The following is a 14,262-nucleotide window of genomic DNA, read 5'->3' as shown; positions in this document are numbered from 1 at the left end:
GAGTACATCCATTACTTGTGCCAACACTGCTCCAGAACCTTGTCCGTGTTTTACAAGTGCAATATAATTCTCTTCATGAAGCTTTTTCTCATCAAGACAATCATCCCAGTTTAACAGCATTGCTGTCATCCATTCATCATCAGATAAGCTCTGCCCACTTCTCTACTGATGCTCATCAGAGCAGAACAAGCCAGAACTCTGTGCAATATTTACCCCTAGATTCTGTGTTCATGGTAAGTGATTCTATTAAACTGTAGTGCAAGGTTATACTATACATGTATATATAATATGGGTATAAATTTTCATTAAAATTTAATTTAATTTAAATGTATATATCGATATATTTATGATATGTAAACCCTTTTCTCCTTGAAAATTTCCAATTTACTGAAAAGTTACTTGAAAATCAGAGAACAAAAGAGGGTTTTTATTTTGTTTTTAAGTAGTACTCCAGATAAGAATCATGCAAAGTGTGATTCATGATTGGAAAGCCCATATATTTTTGATATTGTGTTTAAAATTTTATAGTAAACAGAAATTAACATGTGGCTTTTCATATAACCCTAGTTCTTAGGAGATAAAAGTTATGTAGAATGTACTGTAGAATTCCCTGTAAATGACACTAAAATACAATAGAAACTGTTGGAGTTTCAATCTCTTAGAGCAGACAGACTGTAATAAATAATAACATTTCATCACATCGTTCCATAAAATAACTTAATAACAAAATTCAAATTGTGTAGCATTTTTTGGGGTGTATCACATTTTACAGAATTTGCATGATTCTTACATAGACTACTACTTAAATATATTATATATATATTGTTCATCAGCTTTTTTTCTATTTTTCTGAAGGATGGTGTAGATGGTTTGTTGACTGGTTGGGAGGCCTTAGACTGTAAAGAAATGGTAAGAATTTACAATTTATAATGAAGTAAAATTCATCATCTGTTTATAAGTCAGATATTAGTCTTTTATCACAAATTCAGTGTACTGGTACTGTGAAATACATGTTCATTTATATGGGGAGGAGGCTCATATTAAAGCTACCAAATGGTAAAATGGTTGTTTCATTTTTTTTTTAATTCGGTTCAAAATCAAAACTTATTTTATCCGGTATACGCCTTCTTCCTGGATGGGGGTGTATTATGATATACTTGTGTCCGTCTAGCCATCTGTCCATTTGTTCCATATTCGACTTTAGAGTAATGGGGCTTTATTCATAAAAAAGGGAAAAAAATCCCATTTTTGCACAATTTTCATGAAACTTTGTTATTTTGTTTATTTCTATTTATTGAAGCTCCTTTGGATTTTTTACAAATTAGTGGTTATACATTTTTTAGTGATAGGACTTTATTCATGCAAAAATTTCCCACTTTCTGACTATAACTCTAAAACACTTTCACCAAATTCCATGACATTGTGAATTGTTTATTTTTATTTTTTTTCAGTCTGACAGTTACTATGGCTGTAGAAGAACTTTCACAGTGCTGGGATCATCTTTGTTTTACAAGGTAAAACAGATTTTAATAAATTGTGTCCTAAAATCATCACAATTGATTTATCTACTCATTGCCAGTGTTGCAGGTGTATTGCCTACTAGGGCTAGGAGGACCATGTCAAGGATATAGGGGGGATCTAATAATGACCAGGAGATTTCCAGGTAAAATTTTGTTGTTTAGGCCACTGAAACTTTAATATCTTGGTTCTTAGGCCCTCATTGTCAATTTTTATTGCCCTTTGAATAAAATAAAACCAAAAGACAAAGGATCTCTTTTATCATTTTATCTGTTTGTGAACATTGCAAAAACCATTCTCATAGTTTTTTGGGGTACAATCAATGTATTAATTAAAAGGTTCCCCTTTTTCATTGGTTTGCATGAAGTATGGCCATGAAAACAAAAAAATAATTTGAATGGCCTTGCTGAAAAATCTTTTTTTTTTTTAAATTGTGAAATCCTGAAAAGGGAGTATATGTATTTTTATTCTTTCAGCACTTTCTTAATCTAGTGTATGGCACTTATCTCATCGATAAGAATAAAATTTTTTGGAAGTACCAATGTGACTAAAGTTATTATGAAAACAATTTTTAAATATAAAGGCATCAAAACCTGAAAAAGACTTGGTTATGTTTAAAGAAGCCATTTATGATATTTTAGGATCATGTTGTATGTAACCACCTGCCAAAGGATGACCTATTAGATGCTTACCTGTACCTGAAATACCAGATGATATTGTCTGTCTGCTGCTCTGAAACTGTGCAGACGACGGTAATTTGGAGGGAAATTTATCCCACAAGGCAGTTCTATAATCTGCCAGAGGAGGAGCCATTTGGTTACACAGAACCTGTTTCAGCTAGATGGTTCTGGCTTATTGTTTCATATGTAAGTTATAGCACATACAATGATGATGTTCAGGTGATGGAGTTGGTATTCACTTGATTAAAATGACCTGATTAAATTTTTTTAACAAATAGTTGACTGGACATTGAAAAGGAGATATAAACTTTCTTTCAATATCTTTTGAATTGTCTGATAGAAGTTTAAATTTCCTTCTCATTTGTTCAGGGGTATGTTCCCTTTATGCTAGAAAAGTTTGCTTGATTATATAGAAAACATCGGAATTCCCTGGACCGCCCCCTTTTCTTTTCTTGATCTGCCTTTGACAACATACATATTACTTGTGTAAAAGGACTCACTTTGTTTTCAGTATCAGGTTCTGTCCTGAAATAATTTTCACCTAAGTTTTTTATTGTATAGGTTTATCTTAAAAAGTTTAGAAAGTAAAGTTCTTAAAAGTTCCTACTATCAGCAAGGAATTATACCCCCCCATTCCCATTGCAAGTGGTTTATATATTGGAATCACCTTGTCCATCCGTAATTCTATCTGTCTGTATGTCTGTCTATACAAATTTTGTCATAATTATCTTGGCTTCCAATGGGTAGATAGCTTTCAAATTTGGTGTGTAACTTTATACAGGTAGGGCATACATTGCTAATGATTTCGTTTGCTGTTTAATATCAACTTCCTGTACAAGTGGTGTATACCTATCACAACAATGCGTGCAACTTTATTTTTTTCTTAATTATTGAAACGTTTCCCTGTCAAGATTCTCAGTGCTTGTCTCTGTACCCTTTATACTTCAATTAAAACAACAACAACAAAAAAACAATTCCTGATAATATTACATATTTTTCAGAAACATACAGTGCTATGTACCATGTTGGAAACAAGTGGCTATCACATGAGGTATTGCATTATAAGTACTTTATTTCTTGATCAACTCCGTATGTGTTCAATTTACTCTGTTCCTTCTTATCAAAATTATTTTGACATTTCAAGTTACATATTTTTAGTTAAGTGGGCTTTTGATATTTGGCATGTGGGTAGATCACCTAAAGATGATGTGTCGCATACCATGGATAGTGGCTTATACCTTTGAACTTTGACCTCAAGGTCAAATTCCTGTTTTTTTTTTCAGTGACAAACTTGTGTCAAACTTTTTTGTCTTTCGATGTTAGCTTTTCATATTTAGCATTTGGTTATTGAAGCTAAAATATATTTGATTCCATCTGTTTTTTCTCAACTGGTATATATCTCTATTAAATATGAGTGCTGCATTAAAAACTGGAAATTTTGATTTGAGAAGTTTTTCCCAGATCCATTTTGTACATGAATATATGGCTTAATTACCACGGCAGAGCCCACAGAGATGGATTTTATCACAATGATTTCTACTTACAGTTACTTTTTATTGTTATATCACACTATAAAGTTGACCATATCTATTTCAGCAGGTCTGGTATATCACTAGATCCTGACCCCTTCCTGATAGACCAAGCTAAAGCCACACTCATGCAGATCATAAACCTCAATATGCATCAACAGATTGAACACTGGTAGGCACTACAACATGTAAATATATTGTTAGGCTATGATGAACAACTGGATGTCAAACCTTAAAAACATGCCAAGCCATTTGCTTGACAAATGATTTTGTTTTAAGAAATCATTAATGAAATAAGGCCTAGAAAAAAATATCTATGTTTTCCCCAAGATGCTATAAAAATAACTAGGGTTGGTAGGTAGACTATACCTTTTTTTATTTTTTCAAAGTTGACGCATTCTGGCTTTAATAGTGCATGTCAGTAAATGGCAAAAAACTGTTCAGGTTAGGCACCAAACATTAGGTAGGTAGGGTTAGCAGAAATACAGGTAACTTTTTTAGGCCTAAATTTAATTTCTTACTCCTACTCAGTGAATCTTTGTGATGCTTAAATTTAGAGTTATCATTTTTATCTTGTTTTCCAGTTACAGACAAAATACAGCTTCCTTGGTGACAACACTTCAGGACTGCTCTCACAAGTCTTCCTCATCCAGCAATGGTAAGTATCTTGTTATTGTAAAGTCTGTGTCAATTTTGTCATGAGGATTTTTTAAAAGTCTCTTATTCATACATGTATCTCTGCTAGAGTTCAGTTGCTGTATATGAAATCAACTCATTAGGAAATGTATGGGTCATTTTTACGATAATTACATCATGTGTTGTATATTTATTAACTTTAAACTTTGACATAATAAGTTGTATGTTGATTTATGTTGCCAAACATTTTTTAGTAAACTGTGAAAGTGAATTGTTGATCATTACGATTTCATCTTATTTTCTCAGTTGGTATTGGGCATAATGAGCAAAAGTTTGGCAGTTGCAAGTTTAGGGAAGGGTTGGGGATGGAACATGCCTTTTTGTTGGATTTTTTTATGTAAAATTTGAGAAAAGGATAGCCTGAAATCTGATCTTTATGAAATTTTGGATCAGAATTTCCCTATTTTTAAACTTTCGAATATGCCCTTGGTTTGGTCTGAAACTTTTCTGTGGTTACTTTCATATGTTTCATTTTTCCCATTCACTAGAACTCAACTTTTGATTTGATGAACATGATAATACTCTAAACAATTAGAAAAATCCTTTATAACATTTAGACTTTGGTTTAATTATACCCCCAATCAGTGACATTGTGGTATGTTCAGGGTATGATATAAATATATGAACCTTGTCCTACTGGGTTAAGTTAATGAATGAAAATTCTACTCACCCAAATCAAAATCTTGGTTGTTTTTTAGTAAATGAATGTTGAAAAAATAATAGTCCTCCGGGCTAGTAAAATTTACATTTTACTTGTCTGAATGGTAATTAAACTTGTCCTGGACAATAGGACAACTTTTTATATCTCACTCTGATGTTGGAATCACTTTATATGCCTGTCCATCATTCAGTCTATTTGTCTGAATTTTGTCACAATTATTTCAACACCCATTGAATTTGCTATGTAGCTTCACATAAAGAGGCATATATAATTAGCTATTTTGGTTGCTTTCTAATGACAACTTCCTGTTTCGTAGGATTGCCTTTTGAGTGGATGTGACTGTCTGCAGATAATGACAATGCATACAATTTCATATTTATTTCAACTATGCATATTTTTTCATTATATTAGATATATTGAAGAACAACCTGTTTAACAGACACAGGAAGTCTGGCAGATTTCTACGAGATTCTTCTGTCAGATCTAATGCCTCGACAGACAGTGGCTCTAGTGTAGATAGTGGCATTAAGAAACCAGCATTGTATTACCATACAGCTGAAGGAGGCTACATGCTGGATCTGAATCATGGGTTGGATATACCCAGAACTGATATAAAGTAAGTTTTTATAAACTATTTTCAGATGTTGACGCATAAGGGCAAACATGAAGTACACCCCTCATCCTTAAATTGAAGGGAAAAAAAAACATGCAATCTTAATTTTTTAACAAATGCTACACCCAAAGTTTTTTTGCCTTGCTTCATCTGGCCTTTAATTATATTTACACTCCTGGCCAACTTGAAATCCTGGATCCACCCCCGCAATAGCTTCAGATTTTGAAATATGTACTACCTATAGCAGTGACCAGTTTTGTAGCTGACAAAAACATCACTGTTCTTCTGTTTTTACAATGCTGCTTACATTTAAGCTACTTTTTAATGAATTTTTAGAAATGAAAAATTTAAATTCTAGAAAAAAATGATTTTCTTGATTTTTAACAACAACAACAACAAAAACAACAATTACACTAATTTCCAAGATCCTTTAATAATTTTTCACCGTTATTCAAAAATAATTGGTCTGTCAAGTGTTTGCATGGATCAGCTTGGTACTACAAATGTATAACAATATATGACCTCTTTTTTTCAGGTTGTCGGTTGGGTCAGAGAATTGTATGTTACATTATCTACATGTAGATAAATACCAAGGTGTCTATATCAAGTCTGAGGTTGACAGTGGTGACACAGATCAGAATGTCCTATTCAACTTCTCACTTTCATGTTCTAAGATCAAAAATATCTTTGATAGGTATAGATATAAACGGGTATGTATATCACATATTCAGTATAGTGCTTGAAGCAGTGTATCTTACCTAGGGGCATTGAATTGAAAGTCCTATAGTCACAATTTTATGAAAGTTTGAGGCTTTACTGTTTTAATATGTATTTTGATATGGTTCATTTTGTATAGTCTGTGCCAAAAATGTACTGAGTATGGTAAATGTAGTTTTTTAGGCATTAAACACCTTATAACAGAAATTATTGTGATAACTTTATGAGTGCCAACTTGGAAAATAAGATTTAATTTCAATTATTTACTTTTTTTTAATCTTTGTTATTTTTTCTCTGAAATGAAACCAAAATTAACTGCCTCCAATAATATCTGAAGTAACATCATGTGGATCAATATCTTAAAAAATGTGGTGAAAAAAATCTTTATATACATGTATGCATCATACATGTATTTTATCTCCACCATTTACATGTAGACTATTCCAGAGCATTGCAATACATATGATACATTTCAGAAGTCACAGGAACCAGGTACAGACTCTAGTAAGATGTTACCGGGGGGACAGGATCCTACATTCCGTAACATTAGAGAGGAAGGAGTCTTGTTCCACATCCTAAGTAATCCGGTGGAAAAGTCACACACCGCATACTGGGTAGTAGGGTAGGTACTAATTAATGTTGGTTAGATTATGGTATAGAAACAACTTTTGGTTGGTTTACGCTGAATAAACCGTGAAGCAGTTTATGTTGCAGCAAAACCGACCCGAAGTCGTATATCCCATAATCTAACCAACATTTGAAAACAATTCTTATATATTAATTCATTAACACCAGAAAACAAAAATTAAATCACAATTTATTGTTTTTAAAATATGAAATCAACATTTTCTTTATGCGGGTCAATACAGTCAACTGTCAGCGGATAGTGTCATTTGTAATGTACGTACATGCTTTTAGTGTATGAAGTAGTTCCGTAGTTAGGGGGCGTGGTTAAAATAACAAGTTTGGTTTTATGAAATGGACAATGTTGCTGGATATAGCTGGACTACATGTATTCAGAATTTCACAAAAATTAAATTATATATATAACTTAATGGGTGAAAAAACAAATGTTTAGATATTCATACATCCTTTGAAAAATAGAAATTGAAATATATGAAATGCTGAATTTGTTGAAATATTTAATTGTTTGGGAAAAAAATGTTTCATACTGTAACCGTGAAATTTTTCATGAAAGTGTACCTCCATATATGTGTACTGATAGGATAATTAAGTGTCAGTCTTTGTAAGAATCAGGCAGTAGATGTAACATGGTATGAAAAAAAACATCATTTTGAAAGTGTACCATCAGAATCAAGGAAAACAGATTTTCCATATCATGCTTGACCATTGAGTTACAATTTCATTGAAATGCACTGAAAATGAACATTTTTAAGGGTAGATAACTCTGTTAAAAACCTCATTTTCCTGGGATCCTATTTGAAAATTTCTGAGCAAATCCAATGACGCAAAGAACAAATAATGGTCTTTTCAAATAAAGAAAGCACCCTTCAGTGAAATCATATTGTCATATCAGTGGAATTTTGACATGAATGCCCAATTTTTCTAATTTTGCCTGATTCTTATAAACACTTACACTTCATTGGAAAGAGTGAATAACCAAAATAAGATCACAAGTGCCAAAGAATGCCCAGATTTAACAAGTACATGGAATCTTCAAGTGTTTTTGACAGGAATTATTATATTTTGGTTGCTTACGATTAACAATTGATTATTCTATTTGTTATAAAGATGCTCTCTATAATTTATTGCCATTTTCAACATTGATTTTAAATTTTGTTATCAGCATATTTATATTCATGTTGTGTCCTTGTGGGGGGAGAAAATCTGAGAGTGAAATTACTGAAATTATTTCACAGTAAATTATTGAAATTTATTAAACAGGGATCTTTCTATCAATCACCGCTATCTTTATAATAAATTAACTTGATATATGGTACATTTGTTTTATCATTACTCTCATTGTTATGAATATACATATGTTGTTGTATACATTTATATCTGCACCAAAGATGTTGCTGTTAAGTTTTTGTAAGAATCAGGCAAAATGGGAAAAGTCAAAAACATGCATGTTAAAAACCCACCAATCTGACAATGTAATTTCATTGAAGAAGAAGACCATTATTCAATCTCTGCATCACTGGTTTTATTTAGATTTTTTTTAGTAGATTGTGAGCAAATCAGGTTATTGACAGAGTTATGTGTTCATGAAATGTTCATTTTCAGTGCATTTCATTGGAAACCAAAATGATATGGAAAATCTTGTCTTTTTCCCTTGATTCTGATGGTGCAAATAATCAAAGTAAACTTTCAAAATGGCTGGTTTTTTTTCATACCATGTTTCACCCACTGCCTGATTCTTACATGTACATAAATTGACACTTAAGATATTCTCCAAAAGATTTACAGATAGCATCCTGATAACCCATGAATTGTATTCATTATTTCTGAATGATATTTGTATCAAATGTTCAAATTGGTCTTCCAAAGATTCTTTATTGCCATGTTGTCTCCAAACTAATATTTTTTCCTTTTATAGGAGACAGAGAAGTTTGACTGAGACTTATGTTTGCTTTAAAGATGGGATACCTCAAAGTACAGTGGAGTTAGCATTCAAATTAGCTTTTGGCATGAAGCCAGGTTGAAGAAATAAGCATGTACCTCATGTAACTAAAATTAAATCAGCACCCAATTATTGCAAGTGTGAGAACTTTGTGCTTAGTAGGAGAAGAAGAGAATTTAGTGTTGGTAATAGTTACATAAAAATGTTTGTAGTCTGTCACTTAAAACTATAAACTATAGATCTATTAGTGGATGGCACATCCCAATTTTTTTTTTTTAAATTTCATCGACAGCTACTGAAATAAAGGGAGATAATCCAAAAAATGACATTGAAAGTACTAGAATTTTAAATTAAAGGGAGATAACAGTTTGATCTGTTCATAATTTAGTTGATCTGTAAAAGAGCTTTGAACATATATTCTAAGTCATCACTTTTGATAAATAAAAATCTGTGTTCTCGCTGACATAATAATGAAGGTATATTGGGAAAAAAATGGTGGGATAAAATTTACTCTGTAGCCCTTATAGGATTTGCTTGATATCTAGATGGACAGCTGTGCAAATTTTGAATTCCTAAATTTGTAGAGAGGAAAGAGTTGCTATATTGGTCTATAAAATGTTAGTGCTGAGCCTTACTATGTAATTCTTTTAACATAGTTATTTTCAGTACTTGTGTTTTCATGTTGTTTTTTTGGGTGTTGTTTTGTAAGTTTGTTGGTATTTTGGGGGGGTTTTTTGGCAATTGTGTACCTTACTATTTATTTATGTATAATGGCATTGACATCTACAACAATGCTCTTGTTAAAAATACTTGATTTAGCAAAAGTCACATTGTGCATATTTCTACAAATATTTAAGGAGGTAGACCTATGTTAAGGGATATAACTCTTGAAATCAGTGATATGTTTGTATCACATTCAATTTCACCAAAGCCTCCAAAGCTTTCTTTTGAAGCAGAATAAAATCAATCCAAGTTAAATAGAAGCATACATAATATTGATGTAAAATGCTGAATACAAACGTTCCAATGATTTTTAAGAGTTGTGTCCCTTACCCTAGGTCTACATCCTTAAGGTATCTACTTTTAGATTGGATATTAAATTTATAAAAAAAAAACAAGATTTTTAGTTTTTACAGATACGAAAATGTATATCCGTCCACTTTGCAAAAAAGTCATCTCATTATATACATATATATATTAATTCTCACTTTTTTGTCTGTCTGTCTGTCTGTATGTTATTTGTTTATGTTTGTCATTTTGCTAAGGATGGGCACTTTGTGATTATTTTATTTTACTGTTGTGAAAGCTTTTACTATCTACCATTACTCGACAAGTAGGTGATATATTGGAATCGGTTTTCCAACTGTTTTAATATCGTCACAATAATCTCAGCTCCTATTAGATGGATTGATTTCAAATTTCATGTATAGCTTTATTTAGATAGGGCATACATTGTTAGAGATTTTTGGTGCTGTCTGATATCAAGTTACTGTTTGTTAGGACTTTGCCAGTTTTCACTTTATGGGATGATAGAGAAAATATTCGCCAAACTTCCAGGTCTAAATGGATGCATTGATTTTAAATCTGGTTAGTGGCTTAATATAGATGGCGCATATGTTGTAAGTGATTTTGGATGCTGTTCAATATCAACTTCCTGTCACAATGAGTTATACTCAGTACGACATCCCATGCAACTTCTCCTGTAATATTAATTGATGAATTTTTAAGAAAACTCGAGTCAAAATGTCATCCATTGATTCTGTTTTCCATAGATCATGGGTTAATGGAATGAAGGAGTTCATTGGTGTATAAATGTAACCGAATCACAAATTTAGTGACATTTAAAGGGTTTTGTAAGTGAGTTGGCAAGTTTAATAAGCAACTAACTCCTCCTAAACATCCTTTATTCCTTTTAATGCCATACTTTGTTAAACAACTTCAGCATTGAAGAGGTTTATATTATTTGATTAAAGAGATTTTTAAAAGAAAATAATGCACAACAACTGCTCGTAAAAATGAATGAAAAAAATCAACAAATCATAATCAATGTATCTTTATATATGTTTGATATTTATCGACAGTGTCACATTTGTTTCCCCACCCCTCTTCCACCCTATCCCTAGTCTACCTTTTAAACAAATGTAAAACAAGTTTGAGTCAAAGAACAAAATTGCTGTCTGATGTAACAGGCTTTTTACTCTGGTATTAATTCTTGGTTCCTGATTTAGATATGGGGTTCAATATGATTTTTAACAGGTTTCAGATGAGACCATCAACTTAATACTTTTAAAATAGCATAACTGCAAAAACAAAGATTAACCAAGGTCATAAGCTAAGACCTTTTCCATAGTGAGGCAGTACAAAATATGACATAGTGTCAGCTTAGTGGTGCAAAATCCTGTGTTTTGGCCATTTCCTTTTACTTACTTTCACTTTGATTGATTGATTGATTGTTGGGGTTTAACGCCTGAGTAGCAATATTTTAGCTATATTCAGGTGAATTTTCACTTTGAAATGCTTGTATTTTTTTCCATTTTCAATGAAGAAAAAATTATTTCAATATCTTAATAAATTTAACTAACCACAATGATTAGATAAGTATGTACATTTTTTGTATAACCTAGTCATGTAGAATTAGGAAAGTGGTCTGGTGGCCGAAGTTAACAGATTAGAAAGGAGTTATTAAAAAAAATCCTAATTGAACTATTAAAACTCAGACAATTTTTATAAAGTATAGTTTTAACTCAGTTTCAATTATTCTTATGAAAAATGCAAACTCATCATATTTGGTCAAATTTTTAGTGTGGCATCTGCTTCACTGGCCTCAAGGAGTGCTGACCCTGACAACATGTTTGATTTAAGTGTCAGTCTCTATAAGAATCAGGCAGTGGGTGAAACATGGTATGAAAAAAACCACCATTTTCTGAAAGTTTTATTTGACTATTTGCATGAAGATTTTCAGTATTTTTATTTTGGTAAATTGAGTTATAATTCCATTTAAATGTACTGAAAATGAGCATTTCAAGGGCAGATAACTCTGTCAAAAACTTCATTTTTCTAACATTTGAAAAATTTCACTGAAAATCTAGCAATGTAGTGTTAAAAAAATTGGGTTTTTTTAAATAGAAAAAGTATCCATGAGAGAAATTATAATGTCAGATCAGTGAGTTTTTGACATGCATATCTTTGATTTTTTTTCCATTTTGCCTGATTCTTACATAAACTGACACTTAATGGATTATTATTCAAAGTGTTCAAGATAAAATCAGATTGTTATGTATGTTACTATTTATTATTACGTTTTACATGTATTTTTATTTACTTATTCTTGGAAGAGGGTATTTGTCACGTTTACAATCAATATCTTGCTATTGTACATTTTTAACATAATCAAAATGATATAATTGTTAAAGTCTATATACACTTGTTAAAATAAAGCAACATTTTAAAATTTATTTTATTATTTTTAAGGATCGAGGCATTGCTTGGTATTCTTAAGCCACTTCTTGCAGTCATAATTTCAGTACTTTTTATATTCGCATATGATTTGCATAATTACGGTATATATTTATACTCCACATAAAGCTGCAAATCTGTGCCATTGCCAGTTGTTTAATTTGGTTTCAGGTAATTAAAAACATTTGGGTCATCACTGTTACGAAAGAGTACGCAATCGTATCAAGGGAACCAAGATTTTAGTGGAAGTCACCCAATTTTAGAGCATATCGCATTCGTGACATTTCAGATGTTGAAAGTACACCAAATTCAGTGACAGAGAATATTTGACGATTAGCGACTTTGAATACTTCAGTCTTCGATTTCAGAATGTTTTTATACAGGAAAATTGCAACATATGTTTACATGTTAAAAACATTATGAACCAATCTTATTCCAATGTAATTTGCAGTGCAAATTTTCAAGGAGTAATCTCTAATCAGCAGCCATAAGAAGATCTAAATCCATGGATGAAAAGAATTTTATTTGCAATTTTTGGAACCAAAAGAATGTTTCAATTATCTTAAAAAATGAAAAAAAGTTATGACGGTTCAAAGTTGATGTCCCATGCCATTTAATGAATTTTTTGCCAACAAAACCAAATCACAGGTAAGTGTTGACATCACGAAGAACTCTCCTATAGTCAACACATTTTGATTGCACAAATAAAACGATTGCAGTATGAATAGCGTTAGCATGCTATAGTATCATAATCGAGAAATCAGAGGTCATAAAAATCATTCTCTTTTAATGTATGAATTCTTTTGAAAATCAAATTATTACCATATGATTTTTATTTCTATGTTTTCATGAATTAATTCATTAAATCTCAATATATGTTTTTCATGTTGGTCCTCAACATATGTCAAACACATGATAAACATACAGTGGATATTTACCCTACTAGTGCACCTCGTCTTTGTTTCTATTTTTGATGTAGAGAGCTGCCTAATTTTGTGTATATTGCAGTTTTTGTATCTTACTCTAGGTCAACAAAAATAATTCTTTTGATACCCCAGCAGATGAAGTGACAAGGTTTTGTGTGATACCCTCCAAAAAGTCGTGTGTCCATCCATCTGTCTGTCCCCGACTGTTTCCTTATGACAACTTGAGAACGGATTAATGTTTTTTTTAACTTTGCGCAGTTATTTAGTATAATAAATACAGGGTAATTTCAGCAAAATAAAGAATTCAAGTTATTATAAAATCTCATTATCTCACAGTTAGGTTCTATGTCTTACTTTGGCTCAGTAATAATAATTTCTTGTGCCCAGTCTTTAAATTGTACATTTTATCAATTTTATGATAAAAAAATATTGATAATTTATTTTAAAAAATATGATCAAAATATTAATTAGATACTAAATCAATGAAAAGATCAGAAAAGCACATTATTAATGATTTTTTAACGGTGAACAATGTACAATTCCCCTCATCACTTTTTTTGAACAATTGAAAAGTAAAAAAAAAAGTGACTAACTCCCTCATTGTGAGAACAAGAAATTAATTTAGTCAGTTGTTGTTTTAACTTATGTTACCTGGTTATCTGAGAAATAATTGACAGATTCTCTATTTTGTCATTGTTATTGGTTGGTGTTTTTTTTTCGGTCTTGACTATCCTTGCGGATCTCGCTCGACCGCCCCTTGCGGGGATTGTGTTAGTAGTTGGAGGTTGCGAAACCTAGCCTTCGGGATACATGACCGAAGAACGCCGTCAAATTATGTCCTACTAACGGCTAGCCTGCTCTGTTGCATGACGCTCTGGCCGA

General features: G+C 31.7%; 1 protein-coding gene across 6 annotated transcripts in view; it reads left to right on the top strand.

Annotated features, from left to right (window-relative positions):
- Nucleotides 1–12,449, top strand: part of LOC148605424 (protein inturned-like) — a 35,882-nt gene extending 23,433 nt beyond the window's left edge. For 3 of the 6 annotated variants that reach the window (XM_088548413.1, XM_088548415.1, XM_088548412.1), the window contains 11 exons: nt 2–233; nt 856–909; nt 1,452–1,514; nt 2,160–2,384; nt 3,200–3,249; nt 3,795–3,899; nt 4,312–4,385; nt 5,496–5,700; nt 6,233–6,407; nt 6,891–7,036; nt 8,975–12,449. In XM_088548413.1, coding sequence (XP_088404539.1) covers nt 2–233; nt 856–909; nt 1,452–1,514; nt 2,160–2,384; nt 3,200–3,249; nt 3,795–3,899; nt 4,312–4,385; nt 5,496–5,700; nt 6,233–6,407; nt 6,891–7,036; nt 8,975–9,080 — 1,435 coding nt within the window. In that variant the 3' untranslated portion in view covers nt 9,081–12,449. The remainder of the gene's footprint in view (nt 1; nt 234–855; nt 910–1,451; nt 1,515–2,159; nt 2,385–3,199; nt 3,250–3,794; nt 3,900–4,311; nt 4,386–5,495; nt 5,701–6,232; nt 6,408–6,890; nt 7,037–8,974) is intronic. The other 3 variants (XM_088548417.1, XM_088548418.1, XM_088548416.1) reach the window with 1 other exon arrangement.
- Nucleotides 12,450–14,262: the final 1,813 nt, after the last annotated feature.

Source organism: Perna viridis, chromosome 10, assembly GCF_037379345.1.
Source record: "Perna viridis isolate PV_CMFRI_1.1 ecotype Kerala chromosome 10, ASM3737934v1, whole genome shotgun sequence".
NCBI lineage: Eukaryota > Metazoa > Mollusca > Bivalvia > Mytilida > Mytilidae > Perna > Perna viridis.
The sequence above is the reverse complement of the archived record's forward strand: the minus strand, read 5'-3'. Positions and strand labels throughout refer to the sequence as shown.